This window comes from Chelon labrosus (genome assembly GCF_963514085.1).
Source record: "Chelon labrosus genome assembly, chromosome: 16".
In the NCBI taxonomy this organism is placed as follows: Eukaryota; Metazoa; Chordata; class Actinopteri; order Mugiliformes; family Mugilidae; genus Chelon; species Chelon labrosus.
In genome coordinates, this window is record NC_140349.1 from 3,470,008 (window position 1) to 3,490,200 (window position 20,193).

General features: G+C 39.0%; 2 protein-coding genes across 2 annotated transcripts; both read left to right on the plus strand.

The window, feature by feature from the left end:
• Positions 1-807: 807 nt before the first annotated feature.
• LOC311501352 (major histocompatibility complex class I-related gene protein-like) lies at positions 808-5,030 on the plus strand. The gene is made up of 4 exons (XM_084563115.1): positions 808-994; positions 3,180-3,458; positions 3,937-4,215; positions 4,597-5,030. Exons 1-4 carry the CDS (start codon positions 946-948, stop codon positions 4,965-4,967), a joined length of 978 nt encoding a protein of 325 aa, XP_084419241.1. The 5' UTR covers positions 808-945; the 3' UTR covers positions 4,968-5,030.
• Positions 5,031-9,207: 4,177 nt separating this feature from the next.
• LOC311501327 (major histocompatibility complex class I-related gene protein-like) lies at positions 9,208-15,172 on the plus strand. Its single transcript, XM_084563079.1, has 7 exons — positions 9,208-9,298; positions 9,673-9,948; positions 10,858-11,136; positions 12,748-13,059; positions 13,283-13,417; positions 13,715-13,732; positions 13,835-15,172. The coding sequence occupies exons 1-7, from the start codon at positions 9,250-9,252 to the stop codon at positions 13,897-13,899; spliced, it is 1,134 nt and encodes a 377-aa protein (XP_084419205.1). The 5' UTR covers positions 9,208-9,249; the 3' UTR covers positions 13,900-15,172.
• The last annotated feature ends 5,021 nt before the right edge of the window (positions 15,173-20,193 follow it).

Below are 20,193 nucleotides of genomic sequence, written 5' to 3' on the forward strand. Positions count from 1 at the left end.
CAGCAGAAATAGCCCCAAACCCTTGAAGGGGCCACATTACATTGTAAGTGTGTAAAACCTTTTATTTTAGTGAATTATGTCCCTAGAATCCATGTCACTAATCTCTGCACAGTGTTATTGTACAATGTTGCTAGAAGATGTTTTTGTTGATTTGGATTTGTTAATCGTATTTTTAAATTGCATCTATTTCAGTGAGGTCTCAATGAAAAACAACTACGAACATCAGTGACAAATGCTGAAGCCTTTTCCTGGTCCACTGTAGGTTTGGCTCCCTGCGCACTTAAAGAGAGAGCAGTATCATCAGATACTTTGAAAAGCTGCCAGAGAAGTCTACTGGTGTCTGTTCAAAATAACTGAAAAAAAGCTAGTCTTATACATGAGTGAGTTTTTGTTGCTTTTTTCCCGTTGTACCAAACCCGTACCGAACCTGACCCCCGCACCAAGGTACGTACCGGACCATGACTTGTGTGTACCGTTACACCCCTACTACCCAGGAACACGAGGAACTGAACAGGAACACACTGGTGAATTCACAGACGACTTGACAGAGTCAACTGTAGGTTTGACCCCTGCACAGGAAAAGCCAGTTTGTCATAGAATACAGTAGATGGCACTGGTGTTAAATATCAACAGACTAGTACTGACATGTTGAAGAGAAGAGAAGAGAAGAGAAGAGAAGAGAAGATACAAAAGTTTCCACAAACTATTTCCCCTTCAGACTGTACACTCACCATTTACTCACTGACAGAGTGAATGAATGATTGCTCTCACCAAACATCGCTTTTATTTTGAAAAGCTGTTCTTGCATGCGTTCTGAACAGATTCATACTGCAAAGTGTGGGCTGGCTTTACTTCAGTCAACCTTTACTTTCTGATTCAGCCTCCCAGCTCTTTACCAGCTGATGATTTGGCCCAGTGTCTTCATCACAATAAAATCAAATCAGGATGAAAACGTTGTTCTACCTGCTTCTCTTGTGTCATGTTTCATCATCAGGTAAGATCACATTCACATTCTTTATCATCTTTTCTTTAAACTCTTTCCACTCGATCTTACATGTTGCTCTGAGCCATGGCTTTAACCGCTCTGCAACAGTTGACGTAACGTTTTACCGGACTCCTTCTTATATTAAATGTTAGCCTAAGTCCATATTTTAATTTATTATTATTTAAATAATTCATATTATTTCATTTAATCTTGATATTATATTTATTGTTTGTCAAGTTCTGTGTGTTTTTGTGACCACAACTCTGCCCAAACTTGAAAAACTGCTTGATCAATCTTCAAGAGATGCAAAGGACAACTCAATTCTTCTTATTTTCCATTTATTTTCTTAACGACAGGTTGAGTTTTCAGTTTTCAGTTGAATAAATGATGGATTTGAAGATAATAAAACAAAATAGAATAGGTTGATAACCTTCAAGAAACAGAAAAACATTCATTTAGTTTCAAATAAATAACAGTAAATGTTTTCTTTTCAAAGTTATCCTTAAACAAACTTTACACTACTCTTAAACAAAAGTAATTTAAGTTAACGTTTCAAACAGTTACATAAGGTCGTCATCACTTAACTAAATTCACCAATATTCATAGCATAGCAAAGAGCATAGCATAACAAACTAATGTCCTTAATAATAATAATAATAATAATAATTCACTCCAGAAGCATGACTTCATTACACCAATCAATCAACCAAAGTTGTTCATTCCATACCAGTTGCGTCTTCTGGATTGATCAGGAGTTGTGGTCTTTTCTTCAGGCAAGTGAGGAGTTTAACAACAATGAAATGCGGTCTTGACTTCCAAGTAGTGATGGCTCTCTGACACCCGAGGCTCCGACACATGCGCCGTAGCTCATGAAGCAATTGTATCGAACCACTGTGCCGAGGCGTGGTTCGGTCACGTGACTAGTGACGTTTGAAGCACTTCAGTTACGTTCGAAGCAGTTCAAGTGCTTCGAATGCTTCAGCGGCAAACGAATCACCTGAGGGGTTCGGTTTGTCATGTGAATCACCTGGTGGGATCGAGTGTGTTCAGGGATATCTCGGATATCCTATCCCTATTTAATGATGCTCATTTGAATGCTTCTTTGCATAGTAGGTTGGTTTGTTGTTGGAGTTAGTTGCGTATTTTGTGGAGATAGATCGTAAGATTCAGAGAGAAATAGATAAATTAGTTACATAGTTAGACAACACTAGATTGATAGATAGACATAGTTACATAGATAGTTCTAAATAGCGTTATAGATAAGATAGAGAGAGAGAGATACAGATAAGATATCGATATATAGTCAGAAGTGCGTGTATAGTTTTGGTTAGGACAAATCACGTGTTTTGTGACGTATGAACCATTTCACTGCTTCATTCAGAAACCCTGTCACTGGTTTGGTTGTCTCGGCTCTTCAGGAGAGATGAGATGAGTCTTCAGAGCAAATAATGAGTCAAGAGAGATTTGGTTTGACACTGTTGCATTCAGTACAAATATTCTCTAACACTACTAAACCATGATACCAAGAGCAAATGAAAATAGCTGATGTAAGCGCTGAAACATAAACATTAGTGTAAATTAGCAACGGTTCATGGAGTGTAGCAGTGACGTAATCAAAATGGTCCACCGACAGCGGTGCATCACTCATGAGGTTCGTGGTTCACTGTGAAATCACCGGTCTTTCGTTAGCGAAACAAGGGTTCGATTCCCATTTGTTCTCTTTTATTTATTTTATTGTTATATGTATATAAGTTTCTTATAATAAACTTTAAACCACATATCCATGTAATCTAGTCGAATAGGAATGTGCATGGCAAATCAAGTCCCATACAAGCATGAACCAGTATGACACGTCTCCATTGCACTACATTTTATTGTCCACTAGATGTCCTAATAGAGCACTGTGTCATTGAAGCTTCGAGTAATGAACCTTTTTTTGAATCACGTGTCGAGGCTTCAACAAAGCCTCGATTGCCCATCACTACTTCCAAGAGCTAGTGAGGAGGTTAGCAGCATCCAAACATTTCATGCCATGCTTTTCAGTGGGTGCGCAGGCAAATATGGTCCCTATAAGACTTCCTGTTGAGCACCTGTTGAGTTCCTGTGTGTGGTTGCCCTCTACAGGTTTGGAGTGCAGATTCCCCTCTGCTCTTGAGATGACTTGTGATCTGACATGACATTGTTTGTTCCACAGTGAAACACTCACTGAAGTATTACACTACTGGATCCTCTGGAGTCCCAAACCTTCCAGAGTTTGTGGCTGTTATACAGGTTGATGACATCCAGGTGTCTTTATACTGTGATGGCAGCAACAAGATATTAGAACCAAGACAAGACTGGATGAAAAAATTACTCAGTGACAATCCTCATGTCTGGAAATGGCACACTCAGCAGTGTTCTGAGAATCAGCTACACCTCTTTAAAAGGATGATGAACAGTGTCATCCAGAGCTTCAACCACAGTGAAAGTACAGGTAGGCCATTTGACATGATGACATCGTGTGCTGGATGACTGAGAACCTTCACATTCAACAGTGGTCACCAGCAGATGGTTACCATTTATCAGTTCAGCAGTCTTGGATGTAAAGACAACTACTTTAGTATACATGACAAATGAATCATCTGATCTGATTTAGTTCATCACATTTCATTTTAAGTTCAGGTAATCCATAAAAAAGAGCAGCAGCACTGGGGTTGATAATATAAATAAATAAAACACTTGTGAAACAATCGGTGCAGCCACAGACCATTTAAATAATGTAAAATAATTTATTTTGAAATGATGTTGGTCTGTCTTTCAGAGCAGTACAATGATCAGTTACCCCCTCAGTGAAATGTTCCTGACCAGGTCCCGCTTCCCTTTGCAGGGCAAGTGGTTACAGAAAATAAATGAATGAATGAATACTTGTACCATCACTGTTCATTGTGATCTCTGTTCTCACTCTCTCTCAGGTGTTCACATTTTACAGAGGATAGGAGGCTGTGAATGGGATGAAACGACTGGAGAGGTTACTGGTTTTTCATGGTATGGTTATGATGGAGAAGACTTAATTGAACTGGATCTGAAGACATTGACGTGGACCGCTCTGAAACCAGAGGCTGACATTATCAAACAGAGATGGGATACTGACACAGTTGGAATAAAACAAATTAAGGAATTACTCACTCAGATTTTCCCTGAGTGGCTGAAGATTAGTGTGAAGTATGGGAATAACTCTCTGCTGAGAACAGGTAGAGTCACATGACCTGATGTAGTTTGTTGAACACTATACTGTTTATTGTATATTTGTTGTATTATCAGTTCAATGAGTCTGACTCTTTTTGATTGTCTTCTGTTAAAGATAGAGAGATGTTTGGATTTAAATCAGTGCTGAAGCTATGATAAACTGTTCAATATATCCTTAAATATACTATATGACCATAGATCAGCCTCATCTGTACTTTGTATTTGAGGTCAATCAGCAAAGATTAACAAACTTGAACATGCTGGTATTATCATTATTATGTTAGACAATATATAGTATGTATGTAATTGATTCTTTATACTTACCCGATTGATTTCATCATCTTTGTTTCACCTTCCTCCTCATCTCTCTTTCTCTCTCTCTCCAGACCTCCCCTCAGTGTCTCTCCTCCAGAAGACTCCCTCCTCTCCAGTCAGTTGCCACGCTACAGGTTTCTACCCTGACAGGGTTCATGACGTCATGATGTTCTGGAGGAAAGATGGAGAGGAGATTCATGAAGGAGTGGAACATGGAGAGATCCTCCCCAACCATGATGGATCCTTCCAGATGAATGTTGACCTGAACATTTCATCAGTCTCACCTGAAGACTGGAGGAGGTACGACTGTGTGTTTCATCTCTCTGGTGTGGAGGACGATATCATCACCAAACTGGATGAAGAACAGATCAGAACCAACAGAGGTAAGAGTGACTGTGGTTTGTTGGATATTTCAGGCCTTGTCCTGCAGGTTAGTTGGTAATTTATCTAACCAGACTGTAATGAGGCTTTGAGCCACAGAAAATGTTAGAAGAAGAGTTTCATTTTATACAGATAGAAAGTAAATGAAGTGGAATGTACCTCTGTTCTAACCTATTTTATCTGGACTGTTCTTAACTTCTGTCGTTGTTCTTTGTTCAGTCAGTAACACCACCACCATCATAACTGCAGTGGTTATTCTTGTTGTCTTCTTTGCAGCAGCTGCTGGATTCATCGTTCATAAGAAGAAACAAGGTGAGCTACTTTGATTTAGTCTTTGAGTTGAATCCTACAATTTGAAGCATCCAGCAGTAAAAGCTGAGTAAGTCTCAGAGTCAGGAGAAGTCAGGAGAACATGACTATACTATGATGATGAGGGAGAGGAAGTGATGAAGAAAGAAAGTGAGAACTAAACAGAAGAGCAGAGTGGATTCACTATTCCTTCCAGAGAAACGTCGCCCATCTGGTAAGTTTGTTCTGTTTCAGCTGATCTAAGAAGCTGTTTCTGCTTTTTATTTACTATGAATTGACCTTTAACTCTGTCTGTTTCTGACCTTACAGATCCTGAGAGCAGCTATGATCTCCCTGAGAGACTGAAACCAGAAACCTGATTGACAAACACAGTTCACTGAGTCACCTTACAGTATATGGGATTATTAAACCATCATGCATTATAGTAGTACTACTAGTAGTAGTATGTGTGTATATAATGACTTGAGTCACTACTGGTAGTACAATGTGTTTTTTAAGATGGATTATATAATGACTTACAACACCAACATGAATTACAGGTACACACTCAGTACATTGTCAAAAACACCTGATACTATATTCCTGAGACCACTTTTGTTTCTTAGCTAAGACATGGTCTCATGGAGCCTGTTGTGGTGTAACAATGGTGCAAATGTGAACTCAACTACAAGCTTCTACTTTTTATCTTTTCATGTTTTAATCATCCTTTCATAATATTTTCTGTAATGCACTTTTTACATCACTTAGTAAGTCATTCAGCAGTTGGTTATCACGTTATCAAGAATGCTGCTGGTAGACTACTAACTGGATCAAAAACACTTTCTCATATCAGCCCTCTTCCTTTTCACTGGCTCCTTGTGACTTTCAGATAAGTTTATTGGTAAACAGAGAGAGAGAGAAATGGATGGAGGGATGAGAAAGGTTGAAGGTAATGGGATGAAAAGGGTCTAAGGGTACATCTCAGGAAGCTTCAGATCCTTGTCCCCCTGGTTCCTGTAATGAAAGATGGAAGAGGAAGAAAAGAAAAGAGAGGGATGGATAGGGTGGGGGTTGAGGACTGAGATGAACAGAGACAGAAGAGAAAGAGTTAGGACACACTTTTTTAGGTGAACATGTGAAATACAGTGATATGGGGTGTGGTCTAGTTCTCAAAATTATTTATTAACATAATTTATTGATGTTAATACTTGAATATCAGTGTCATATGTGTTGCTGCCTAACATTTCAGGAATGTCACCAATTTATTATTTAATATGTGTCAAATGTATTGATCTTTTAATACTGATGCCTGACTTTTTTTTAGTCTCCAATTATCTAAAGTTTGTCTCTTTTCCACACACGTCTAGTAGAGTAACAGGATTATGAATATTATGTGTGTATTCAGTTAGCTCCCAGGCAAGGTTAGCTTAGCTTGAACACCAGTCTAATAGTTAGTCTAATGATATTGTGGCTCAAAGAGGAACTCTGTTAATATGACCTTTTCTCCATTTTTCACATTTAGGTTAGTGCACATTATATATCTGACAGTAAATTGCATTTTCAGTTCAAAACAAGCATCTACATATTGTTAAACCAGCTAATAAACCAAATTCTGATAAGATAAGAAACAAAAAACTATGACGACTTACAAGAATCAACACTTGAGCTAAACAAGACGAAGCAAAACTATGGGACACGTACAACAAGTGACAAATACAACATCACAGAGAACAAAGGGGAAGGCTATATATACACACAGGGGACAGAGGGATGACGAGACACAGGGGACAAATCAAGACAGAGCACAAGGAGAAAGCAATGACCTAATCAAAAGGGGGAAACACAGGGATTAACACAAAGCAGGAAATCCAGAACTTAACAAAATAAAACAGGAAACAGAAACCCAGGAAAACTAATCACAAAATCATGACCAATCCTTGCAGCTATTTTGAAAAAGCCTAAGTGACAGAAGCACCACAGAATTCAATCAGCTCCACAACCTCTGGATATCTGGTTTGTTATAATTAGAGTAAACTGAAGTGATGCACTGAATCTTTGGTTAGGTTTTTATCTTGATTTTCACTGTGCTACTCACTAGATGTTCCATGTCCCACCTGTAAGAAGATTCATCTCAATCAGAGATGACTCTAGTGAGGGTGGTGTTATCTGCAGACTTCGGGAGCTTGACAGACCAAAAAAAACAAAAACAAAAAACATGAAGAACAGCACAAGGTGTTGACCTGGCCTCCAAATTCACTACTGATCTAACAACATTCTGTTCCCAGACACCACAGGACACCCTCAGAAGGCCCATGTCCATTCTCTGATGAGTCACCACAAGGGAGACCTGCACAATATGAGGAAGGTGGTCATAATGTTATGCTTGATCTGTGTGTGACATATGTAGATTAGGATCACATGTCTTGTCAGACAGTCAGACGGCGTTTTGTGAAAAGGCAGCTAAAGCTTTTATATTCCTCTCCAGACTTAACTAAACACAAGCCTATTTTTTTGTGCTTTGACAAAAACATGGTGATCTTGATATTGTACAACATGGCACAGCAGCAAAACGCCCCCAGATCAGGTAAACATCATCCTTCTTGTCTCTTCTGGAAAATGACCAATAAACCTCCAAATGACCACCACCCTGAGTCCTCACTCCTGAGACCATTACACTTCCTAGTGAAGCAGTTTGTTGTTCCAAACATCATTTAACATGAGCAATGTGTTTTCACAGGAATGTTCAAATGTAGAGTCCATTTATCTGTTTTTCTCTTTCAGATAAAGTCACTAGTTTGCCTCTTCTGTTGCAATGCAGCTGAAATGTTAATGTTACATCAACATTCAGATTACTTACAGATGTTTGACGCATACCATGGAAGCAAAAGAAAAAGTTCCAGCCAAAACTTTCAGTTGTTGAACTGTTGTAGATGTTAGTGTTGCTCCAGAGCAGGGGTGTCAAACATTTGTCCTGAGGGGCAAAATCAGCCTGCCAGAGGGTCTAGTATGGCCTGTGGGAGAAATTAGTAGTTGTCTTCTGTGTTTATACAGATACTGTGATGCTGAGTAGTGATATCAAGAAAAAAAATAAATGTCTTACATATTGTGAGCGAGCAGGTTCTCCAAGAAGGTTCTGGGTTTGAACCTTCCTGTCCAGACTGGATCCACTCACATTCTTTGTTCTTCACATAAAAGGAGCCGAGGACCAATGAATTAATCTCATGTCGCCCTCTAGTGGAAGGTCAGTGAAACACAGCTTTCACTGAGAGTCTAATCAAACAAAGACATCCAGGCTGGATTGTGGTCTTCAATAGATTTTTAGATTTTTATTTTTATTTTTCACACATGAGTCATTTTAACAGTGCTTACAACTGCTTTAAGTATAAAAAGAAACAATAAACTAATTGTTAAAGTAGAGGCTTACAAGCTACACTTCTATATTTACATTAATCATCATTCCATAATAATTTCTTGTTGTATTCACTGGTTCATGTTCTTGCATCTATTTCATTCTGACCTATAGCTTCAAATGAGGATTATTATTATCACTTTGTAAGTCATCCATCAGTCTCTTGCATACATATGAGAATGCTGCTGCTTCATTACTAACTGGATCAAATAGATCTTCTCATTCAAAACTCAACCAACACTATTCAGTTTCAGTTTTTCCCACATTTTATTGATGATATTCAGAATAAAGTGTCAAGTAACAGTCACGTCAGAAATATTTTTATATTGTCCTGCAGCCAAAATGAAAAGGCTTGTTGTATTTAACATAAATACTACAGCAGTTCTAACACTAAAGAAGTCTCCTTCAACGTTTTACAGTAAATCCACCACATTAAATACATTTTACTGAGATCTTGGTACGAAACTGATTATAGTTGTTGTTGTATCAGAACATCTTGTTGTAAATAAAGTTAAAAAAAAATAAAAATAAAAAAATAAACCCCGCCTTACGCTGTCGATGCGGAAGCTCCGACATTTTACTTTTAGGTTTAGTCAGTTCTCATCCAGCTGGAGTCTTGACCACATGTGAAATAAGATGAAATAAGATGCTAAAGTTAGTTTTGCTGCTTCTCTTGTGTCATGTTTCATCATCAGGTAAGATCACATTCACATTCTTCATCGTCTTTTCTTTTAATTCTTTCCACTCGACTCTGTTCCACAGTTCTGCTGCAGCCTCGAAGTTTAGTTTCACTTTCAGTTCAACTAATAATACAAATAAAACACTTTCAGTGCAACTTGAACACTTTTATCTGCACTAAATGTTTTATTTATGTGTTTACTGACGTTAGAAACCTTGACACGTTTTCCTCTCGACTCTCCATGTTGCTCTTCCTCATTCCTTTAACTAAATACTGACCCTATCTTTTTCTTTTTTTCTAGCGACAAGTGTAAAATGTTTTGCAAGTTATTATTATAGAATTGTTATTATTTAATTTTCAGCGATATTATATTTATTGTTTGTTCCACAGTGAAACACTCACTGAAGTATTACACTACTGGATCCTCTGGAGACCCAAACCTTCCAGAGTTTATGGTTGTTGCAGTGATTGATGACATCCTGGTTGGTTACTGTGATGGCAGCAACAAGACATTAGAACCAAGACAAGACTGGATAAAACAATTATTTGATGAGAACCCTGAAGTCTGGGAATGGCACAGTCATCAGTGTTTTGAGATTCAGCCACGCCGCTTCAAAAGCAGGATGAACAGTATCATCCAGAGCTTCCACCACAGTCAAAGTACAGGTAGGTCTACATATTCCATTTTGTTTCACTTTTATTTTTTGACATCCCATGTCCTGGATGACTGAGAACCTTCACATTCAACAGTGGTCACCAGCAGATGGTTACCATTGATCAGTTCAGCAGTCTTGAATGTAAAGACAACTACTTTAGTATACATGACAAATTAATCATCTGATCTGATTTAGTTCATCACATTTCATTTTAGGTTCAGGTAATCCATAAAAAGAGCAGTAGCACTGGGTTTGATAATGTAAATAAATAAAACATTTACAATTCAGCCTCACATGTGAAACAGTCGGTGCAGCCACAGACTATTTAAATGATGTAAAATCATTTATTTTGAAATGATGTTGGTCTGTCTTTCAGAGCAGTACAATGATCACTTACCCCCTCAGTGAAATGTTCCTGACCAGGTCCCTCTCCTTGGAAACCATGGCCAGTACATTCAGACATTCACTGCTGCAGGTTGTTGACAAACCACAGGGTTAGCGGTCCAGTCCCTGGTCCATGGAAGGACAGTGTCAAGTACACATGTTGAAGAGTCCTTGACACTAAACCCAGAGGAGCCCCCAGTGCTCAGCTCTGGTGTGTGTTCTTATTCACTCAAGCTAGAACGTCTAGATGTGTAGAAACACTTTGAGTAGTAGGCTACCAATCAGTAGAAAAGCCCTAGATAAATACAAGACCATACCACTGACTTGTGTTTCACATGAATGTCTTGACTGTTTGTTGAATGACTGCCCCGTAAATAAAAAGGTCACATATGACTAAAGCATGCTACTGAAACCATTCAGATTGTACTGCAGCGTCTGCATACCAGTGCATCACACAATGAATAATACTTTAAAATCATCTTTAGATATTTGTACATCACTGTTCATTGTGATCTCTGTTGTCTCTCTCTCTCAGGTGTTCACATTTTACAGAGGATGGATGGTTGTGAATGGGATGAAACGACTAGAGAGGTTACTGGTATTTCACGGTATGGTTATGATGGAGAAGACTTCACTGAACTGGATCTGAAGACATGGACGTGGACCGCTCTGAAACCAGAGGCAGACATTATCAAACAGATATGGGATGCTGATACACATAGAATAAAACACAATGAGGTATTATTCACTCAGACTTACCCTGAGTGGCTGAAGATGAGTTTGAAGTATGGGAATAACTCTCTGCTGAGAACAGGTATAGTCACATGACCTGATGTAGTTTGCTGAACACTATACTGTTTATTGTATATTCATTGTATTATCAGTTCAGTGAGTCTGACTCCTCTTCTGAGAAAGATAAAGAGATGTTTGACTTTAAGTCAGTGCAGAGACTGTGATAAACAGTGAACAAGTAGCATGAGTCAAGTAAGTTTACAGATTCTCAGTGTGGGACTGAATATTGAACGTTGACAAAGGTAGAAATCAACCATCAGGCATGGAAACTCCTCACCTTTCGGCGAAATTCGCCGTTTTCAATCCAAATTGGGTGACTTATGTGATTCGTGCAAATCCGAGGAGAAAATATTTGGGGGTGGGGGGGTGGGGTAGCCTACTCGTTGACTTTTATTTTAATATATTTTAATAATATAATAATATAATGTTCTATATACGGTATATATAACCGCTGACTTTATTTACAGACGCGAACACATATTGAAATGTGTTGTCAGAGCCCCATGCATAGCCCCTATGTGTTTATTAAACATGCACAGACTTTACCCGCCACTTGCAAGCGCTTTGCACGTCACCGATCAATACCGCAGTACGTTACAGCAATTCATTAATTCAGTCTTCGACAAGGGAGAAGCAAAATAAGACGTTCAGACGCCGGAAATCTCTCTGTTTTTCACGGCCCCAGAGTTGAATCCTCGTTCAGTCTCATGAATGAGATTATTGACGGAAGAAGTGGAAACATGAAAATTGGCACATTCAACTCCATTCAGACAGTGAAATATGCCCTTCAGGCCCGAGGATGCCCTTCAGGCTCAAAATTTTTTTTTTTTGGTAAAAATTAGTGAATTTGTAGTCTGTTGTCTTTGTAAATCTCTGTTTACCAAGCGGGGGGGGGGGGGGGGGGGGGGGGGGGGGGTTCGTGGCCATTTCCCTCTTCGTGCACTCTTCTCACCTTTTTGACCCCTGACCAGTTTGCATGCCTGACCATGCAGGCACATTGCAGCATTTCCTATTTAATGACACAGAAAGTCTACACACTACTGTTCTGATTCATTATTTGATGCTTATTGCTGTGCAATGTTTTGATCAGTCAGATCTTTTTAAACCACTTCTTAGGGCATATACAGTATTTAGACAGTTTGATGTTGAAATATTTTAGGAATACATTCTCTACATCTCTCACAAAAAGTACATGCAGTGTTTTGTGTAACTATCTCAGTACTAAGGTTACAGCAGAGAGGAGGCTCTCTGAAGGAGACATAACATTAGCAACAACTGATGTGTTTTTGTTCTTATTGCTTTACTCCAGTGATCACACACCAACATCTGCAAGAAAGAAAAAGAAATGACAAAGATTCCCACACTATAGCTCTAATACATTTATTGAACTTGATTTGTTCATGATCTAAAGTGAAAGAACTGATCACCTGAACTTTTATTAAGCACCATCATCTGTTCAATATATCCTTTAATATATTTTATGACCATAGATCAGCCTCATCTGTACTTGGTGTTTGTGATAATCAGCAAAGATGATCTTGTTAGCGATATATAGTATGTAATCAATTCTTTGGATCTACCTGATTAATTTCTTAATAATCAATTTTTGGTCCAATTCTTCCTCTCTCTCCAGACCTCCCCTCAGTGTCTCTCCTCCAGAAGACTCCCTCCTCTCCAGTCAGCTGCCACGCTACAGGTTTCTACCCTGACAGGGTTCATGACGTCATGATGTTCTGGAGGAAAGATGGAGAGGAGATTCATGAAGGAGTGGAACAAGGAGAGATCCTCCCCAACCATGATGGATCCTTCCAGATGAATGTTGACCTGAACATTTCATCAGTCTCACCTGAAGACTGGAGGAGGTACGACTGTGTGTTTCATCTCTCTGGTGTGGAGGACGACATCATCACCAAACTGGATGAAGAACAGATCAGAACCAACAGAGGTAAGAGGAAATTTTGACGGATATTTTAGATGTAGCCCTGTGATTTTGTTGGTAATTTAAAGAATAAGGATAAATCAACAAATCATTTACTTCAGTCATGCCATGTTGTTCTCTCTGAATCACTCGTGAGAATGATTCTTTACTGTATAATGAACATTGATGGATGGATGTACCTCTGTTCTAACCTGTCAAAACTGAACTGTTCTTCTTCTTTTGTTCAAAGTTCTTTGTTCAGCTGAGGAGTCCAATAACAAGTCCTCCACCACCACCATCATCATCATCATCATCACTGCAGTGGTTGTTCTTGTTGTCGTCGTTGCAGCAGCTGCTGGATTCATGGTTCATAAAAAGAAACAAGGTGAGCTACTTTGATTAAGTCTTTGAGTTGAATCCTACAATTTGAAGCATCCAGCAGTAAAAGCTGAGTAAGTCTCAGAGTCAGGAGAAGTCAGGAGAACATGACTATACTATGATGATGAGGGAGAGAAGTGATGAAGAAAGAAACAAAGTGAGAACTAAACAGAAGAGCAGAGTGGATTTATTCTTCAGGTTGAGTGAGTAGAAGAGGATCATATTCACTGGAGATAAGATGATGAAAGATATTCTGACATTAACAACTGGAACTGAAATGACCTGTCTTTACTTTTCATTTCAGACCAAAAGGCTCCACCTGGTAAGTAAAACTGATTTTATTCTGTTTCAACTGATCTAACCAACTGTTGAGTTCCCCAGACTATGAGTTGACCTTTAACTCTGTTTGTTTCTGACCTTACAGATAGTAAAGACAACACTGAGCTCTCTGTGAGACTGAATCCAGAAACCTCCTATGAACAAAAGTGAGATTATTATTAAAAGGTTTTAAACCTGTTTTCTAAATGTTAGGTATTAGATGTTTGTTGTGTTGTATTTTGAAGAATGTGTTTTTGATCATTTCAAAGATTTTGTCATTTTAATGAGACAAGTCATGAATGTTATATTCTGTTGCTTTGATTTAATGCACTAAATACAGTAAGGGGGAGTTCTCCCTGTTCTCCCTGTGTCTGCATGGGTTCTGGAGGGTGTACTCCACCTCTGGCCCAATGACAGCTGGGATAGGCTCCAGCCTCCCAGTGACCCTTTACAGGATAAGCGGTTACAGAAGATGAATGAATAATACGGTATTCCACTACAGATGTCATTTGATATTATCCCCACAGACATGATTTACTCTTCTGGTCTCTTGTGTGTCTCTTGTTTAGGGAGCTTTTCACATATATAGTAGTGTGATGGAACATGAACAATGTGTCTCCACAGGACTCCTCAGAAACTCTAATGTAAATAAGATTTATTTGTCACATGCACAGTGAAATGTATTTTTGTACCTGCAGCTGTAGGAGACGTAAAAATGCAGTTAAAACAAACAAATAACAACAAAAAGACATCTGTTGTGTTGTATTAGTGTTAGTGTTCATTTTTCTTATTTTAAATATTAGTAACTGTTTCATTTTTACTTAATAACTGTCATGCTACCATTTTAGACTTTACTTAGTTCTTGTGGGGCAAGAGGCAGAGTGGGCTTCTGTTACCATAGAGCTGTACAGTAGCGACATGAGAGCAAGAAGTTGTCACTCTGTATCTCTCCGCCCTAATACAGGTAAACAAAGTTAAAAAAAGTAATAATTGCTGTTTATCTTGATTGTGTTACTTGTTAAATGTGTGTGAGTGCTAATCTTACAGTTCTAAACCATAGTTTTGCCGTGCGAGTGGAATTAATTAATGTTTAATGTTTCGTTGTTGTAGTCATGATGAACGTTATATGTAGAGTAGCCGTTGTAACTGTTTTCTTCATTGTAACCGTTAGTATCATTGTCGTTGTATTGTTAATTGATCATATGTGTGAAATAAATGTTACCATGGAGCTGTACAGTAGCGACATGAAAGCAAGAAGTTGTCACTCTGTATCTCTCCGCCCTAATACAGAGGCATAACACAGCCAGTTGTAAAAAGGTACTACAGTAAAACAGTAATAATTGCACTAAATGTGTTGATAAAAATATTTGTCAAATATGTTGGTCTTTATATTTGTACTTTATTTTAAATAAAGTCTCTATTTGTTTTAAAGGTCGTCTCTTTTTATAAGTCCACACACTTCTCTGTGACTGTAGTTAGTTTAAGTTTAATTTAAAATTATTTATGTATTCAGAGTTCTCACAGATGAGCTGGATGAAAACATCTGGATCAGTGAGCTCCCAGACAAGCTTAGCTTAGCTTATCTTAGCTTAGCTTAGCTTAACTTGAACTCTTGACAGAAAACAAATATTGTGAAGTTGAGAAGTTGTTTTCTTGAATTGTCTTTTATTCTTCAATGCTGAATCCAGTATGAGCCACAGCTCATACAGCAGTTACTTCATTTAATATAATATATAATATTTTAGCCTAGTTTTACCACAGTATAGGCCTATTTAGCAGAAACGTCCTACTTTTTACTGTGTCAGCTGTTTAATTTGTGTTACATCTTCCTGCTGCTTCATCCAAAGTTTTTATTTATTTTTTGTCTCTACATGTCTGCTGTTAAAGTCCAAACCACACCAGCTCATGTAACACACATAACCTGAAACACTGGATATGATGCAGTTCCTCACCTGAAGAAAACTGATGATAATTATAATAACGTTATTCAAGAATCTCTCATGGACAAAAGGCAGTTATGTCTGCAGCTCAGCACTAGACTTCCTGACAGTGATTTCTTTTTCTTTTGCATCATTTAAGCGCAAATGAGTTCTACATTTTACTGTGTAACAGCTTTTTTCTCAGTCTCATGGCTGTTCTTGTAAAAACAAGTGTTATCAAATTAAAACCTGACTTCCCTCTGAGATTGATGTAGGTCTGTAGAGTTAAACGTCTTCCACATCTGATGCAGACATGGTTCAAACTCCCTGTGACTGGTGTCTCATCAGTGTCACAGACGAATGAAAGTCTCTCTGAAATGTGTCAGGTTTTACATCACATGTCTTCAACATCCCAGATCTGTGTGGGTGTATACACTCATATCTTCATGAAGAATCCTGAGACTCTGCAAATAAATTCTGTGGATCCAGAAAACTATTAATACCGTTTATTTCCTGTGTAGCTGCAGGTGCAGGAGTTGTTGCAGTGACACATTTGTTCCTGTGAGCTCAGATCTAGAGGTCTTGTTATTAGTGGTCATCATTATGATGTGTTTTCTAATTTATTATAATCAAGATAAAATGACTGAGTTGCACGTTGGTCGGTTTCATCATCAGGTGAGAGCACATCCTTCATGTTATTTTTTAAACTCTTTCCATTCTGCATGGAGCCATCACAGTTTTGACTTGATGAAAATATTTTTCACTTAAAGCTCAATGCATTGTATTTCTGATGACCAGAGTGAGAACTAAACAGAAGAGCAGAGTGGATTTATTCTTCAGGTTGAGCCACATTGTGTTCATCTCTCTGGGTTAACATACAAATAGATGCAAGTAGACTGGAGCTCTGGAACTAAATTATTTCAGTTTCCAACAGCTTTATAGTAGATAGTATAGTAGGTTGACATGAGAGCTGACTGTGAGCAGCACTATCACTACCAGGCCCGGAGTGGCTAATCGGGAGGACCGGGACAATTCCCGGTGGGCCGGTCTGACTTTCGGGCCGCGAGGGCCGGTGTTCAATTATTATTTTTATGTATTTATTTATTTTGGGCCGATGTTCAGTCATGGCACTGAGTGGGTATCACGTGTATGCTGTTACCAGTGGCGGTAACAGCATACTTTCAGGGAGGAACAATTAGCCTCCAATTCTATGCTTGGCACTTTGGTTGGTTAAACTATGTTTTGACACGAAATAGAGTTGTAGCAAACGGCAAATGTTCATCTTTGAAACTGCCTACAGATATGAAAATTTCGTTGGCTAATTACAGGACCCAACGTGATGGAAATAAATAATAACTGAACTTGGAACAGTTTTGTTGCAAAGCACAATCTTATGGTGAAATTAGATCTGGTGTTTGTTAAGACGAATTACTGTTGTATAAGCAAGCATCGTAGTAAAAAGGCTAACAAACGTATAGCACCAGTTAACATTAGCCCTTCATTCATGACATGATACTGTAATCATACAGAGAGAACATACCTTTTATCTTTCCTTTTTCTGTCCATCTCTGCGTTTATTTGACACTCGACAATCAACAGATTTCCATCCTCCAACGCTGTCACTCACGACCAGAAGTCAAGACTAAACCAATTCACCTTGGTGACCACATCATTACCTATTTTTATTTGGCCATTTCACACAATTCATAAAAACCAAAACGTGCATGAATTATAGGCCTGTATTTGTAATATTATGAATGAAATGTGCGTTACATGGAAGAAAGTGAAGGTGTTACTAACTTTTATACAGTGGACCCCCCCCACCCCGTCCGTTCAATTTGGGAGAGACCCAGAGGTGAACTGTCCCCCGCGCCCCCCTCCCCTTTCCCTTTCTCACACACTGCTTCTGTGCACGGCACCTTCTCAGCAGCAGGGGCGACTGCAGCTGCAGGGGGCGCCAATTTGCCAATTCCCTACACAGATATGACAGAAAACCATGTAGCGGCGCCGATTTATTTGTTTATTTTATTTTTTTGCGAGTGCTCGTGCCGCCCCCCTTGTGTCATGAAAAAATGCCGCCCCGGGCGGCTGCCCGGTTCGCCCGTGCCTAAAACCGCTACTGGCTGTTACCGCTGTCGCTGGGCCGTCTCCACTTGCAGCTCTTTTCTTTTTCTTTTTTTGCAGACGCAGCCTGACGTAACACGTCCGTGCACACCGCACACCGTCAGTGGTGTTTGGAGCCTGGCTCCAGCCCCAGAAATGCAAGGGTGTTTGCAAAATGGAAAATAAAAATAGCAAGGGTGGCGCAGAAAAAGCGAGAATTAAAGGGGAACTCCGGCGCAAAATGAACCTGGGGTTAATAACACATGTGTACCGAGTTCGACCGTTCTCTGGTATTTGTTTTCATGCATTTGTTTTGTTAGTCAAATGTGACCAGTTTTCTTGCAAACCGCTATTTAGCGTATAACGCTAGCCTTCGGGGCACACCGACACATAAAAAGAAATCGCTATTTCTATACCACTAACAAGGCTCACAATATCACCACACTTACACGGTAGCATAACTAGGGTCTCTACCAGAGGCGATTGCTCTAAGACTACAGGGGAAGCTCAGCCTCCCCTAAAATATCACTGGCAATTTCGTCAAATACTACGAATTTACGTTACTACTCAAACTAAAATGTGCTAGAACATGATCGACTTCATGGCTACTTCTTATAATAACACAATCGTTAATAAGTTTTAGCCGTTCGTCTATCGTGCTTTTTTTTCTCATATCACGGTCCGTTTAAAAACCCATGGAGGCTCGGCTTCAATGGGTTTTCAATGGGGCTTCAGAATGGGCCGATCTCAGGGCAAAAAAGCTCGACATTTATTGGACAAACGCTCCAAAATCGTCACTTCCAGGGAAGCCGGGCGTCTCTGGGAGTGAATGGGCAGTGGGATGTACCAGGACGCCGAGCTTCTGTATGATGATTGGATGAACTGTTAACGTGGCTGGAACTCGTCGTGATTGACAGCGCTTTAAGCCTATACCAGACTATACTTCTGCATCGAAGGATTTTAGGTCAGTCCCATGCGGATATTTGGCGAGTGAAGTTACAGTAATACCATAGGGTTAATACTAAGCTACTGCTAATTATCTGTTGCGATATATCGCACTATTTCCATCTGTCAAAATAAAATCGTGAATATATAGCGTTATTGAGTTTGCTACTTGTTTTCATTTTAGTTTTAAAAAGTTCGTTTATTTGCAGTTGTAGGGGGTAAACTAGCCAGCCAGCTAGCTAGCTGCGCCCACTGTAGTTTAAAAGTTGATAGCTTAAAAGTTGAATGAAGTTTCTACGTTAAACGATTCAAGCTGAATCAATTAAATTAATTTTGGTTTGAAGAATGATAATAATACGAAGAACGCTTCTGATAACAGTAGAGTGCATTTTCATGCACTGTAATTAACTAATAATAACTATAAACATAGGCCTATACAATATAAGGAGAATTAATTAGTAACCCTGTTAAATTTAATGATGTAATAATTGGCCAATTTTACAAAACTGGTGTAGCACCGGTATCACACCACTTACTGCACTACTGGACCAGTTCTAGGTTCTAAGGAGTGGGGAGCAAAAATAATTACACCACAGACCGTTTCTTTACATACAAAAGGCCGGCAATTTACTGAATGCAAAACACAGATATAAAATACAATACACAAAACAAAAATATCCTGCAGGGTCTTAACTTGAGGTAAGTATATTAAATGAAAAGGTATTTCACTCTTTTTTTGTTCTTTAGTTCACCTAAGTTATTTTAGTCTAATCTAATCTAAGTTAAATTAGACCATTTTTTCCTAGGTTGCACCTATTTTAGAATTCCTATTTTCTTCCTGAGTTAACTCTTTTCCTTTCTTTTACAGGTAAGATAATACCTTCAATTGCAAAATCACATCAAAGTGGACCACAATCATTTCAAATCACATTCAAATATGAACTCAATATGGAAATAAAAGTATAACACCTTAATTTCAAGTTCAAATCCCAATGTGAGTTCAATTATCCAGTTCAGTTGAAAAGATTCAGTTCGATTCAGTCCAGAGAAAATAATTCAATCAGTGTTCAGTTCAAAACCAGTTCCTGATACTCCTACCACTCTGGCAGCGAGTCACCATACGCAGCAGATTTCCTCACTGATGCGATGGAGAAGATGAGTTGAAGATCTGGGTCTGGCTCGCCATCTTAAATCCCGTCTGTGCAGGTGCACGCCCGCACACTGCAGACCAATCCTTGCTCCGACCGAGCTTCAAACCAAGCAAAAAACCTGACCAAAACCGGTGTGGCTTAGTTCTCATAAAATCCCCGTCAGTTCCCGACCAGGTAAGTTATGTTTTTCCAACTGCAAGATCAACTTTTTCAATCCTTTCTCTGCTTATTATCCACCGCTCGTTCTCTCCGATTTTTCCTCTGCTCTCTCCCTCAAGTCTCTGCTGCAGCGTCACTGAGGTGCTGCGTCTAGCGCCACCTGTCCCTTAAAGGGGCAGCGACTTGAA

What these genes read in the sequence shown, in the direction of transcription:
- LOC311501327 (XM_084563079.1), top strand. Translation starts at nt 9,250, where the DNA reads ATGCTAAAGTTAGTTTTGCTGCTTCTCTTGTGTCATGTTTCATCATCA. An exon ending in GTGTCATGTTTCATCATCAG is followed by an intron (nt 9,299 to 9,672) that starts GTAAGATCACAT and finishes TTTGTTCCACAG; the next exon opens with TGAAACACTCACTGAAGTAT. An exon ending in TAACTCTCTGCTGAGAACAG is followed by an intron (nt 11,137 to 12,747) that starts GTATAGTCACAT and finishes CTCTCTCTCCAG; the next exon opens with ACCTCCCCTCAGTGTCTCTC.
- LOC311501352 (XM_084563115.1), top strand. Translation starts at nt 946, where the DNA reads ATGAAAACGTTGTTCTACCTGCTTCTCTTGTGTCATGTTTCATCATCA. An exon ending in GTGTCATGTTTCATCATCAG is followed by an intron (nt 995 to 3,179) that starts GTAAGATCACAT and finishes TTTGTTCCACAG; the next exon opens with TGAAACACTCACTGAAGTAT. An exon ending in TAACTCTCTGCTGAGAACAG is followed by an intron (nt 4,216 to 4,596) that starts GTAGAGTCACAT and finishes CTCTCTCTCCAG; the next exon opens with ACCTCCCCTCAGTGTCTCTC.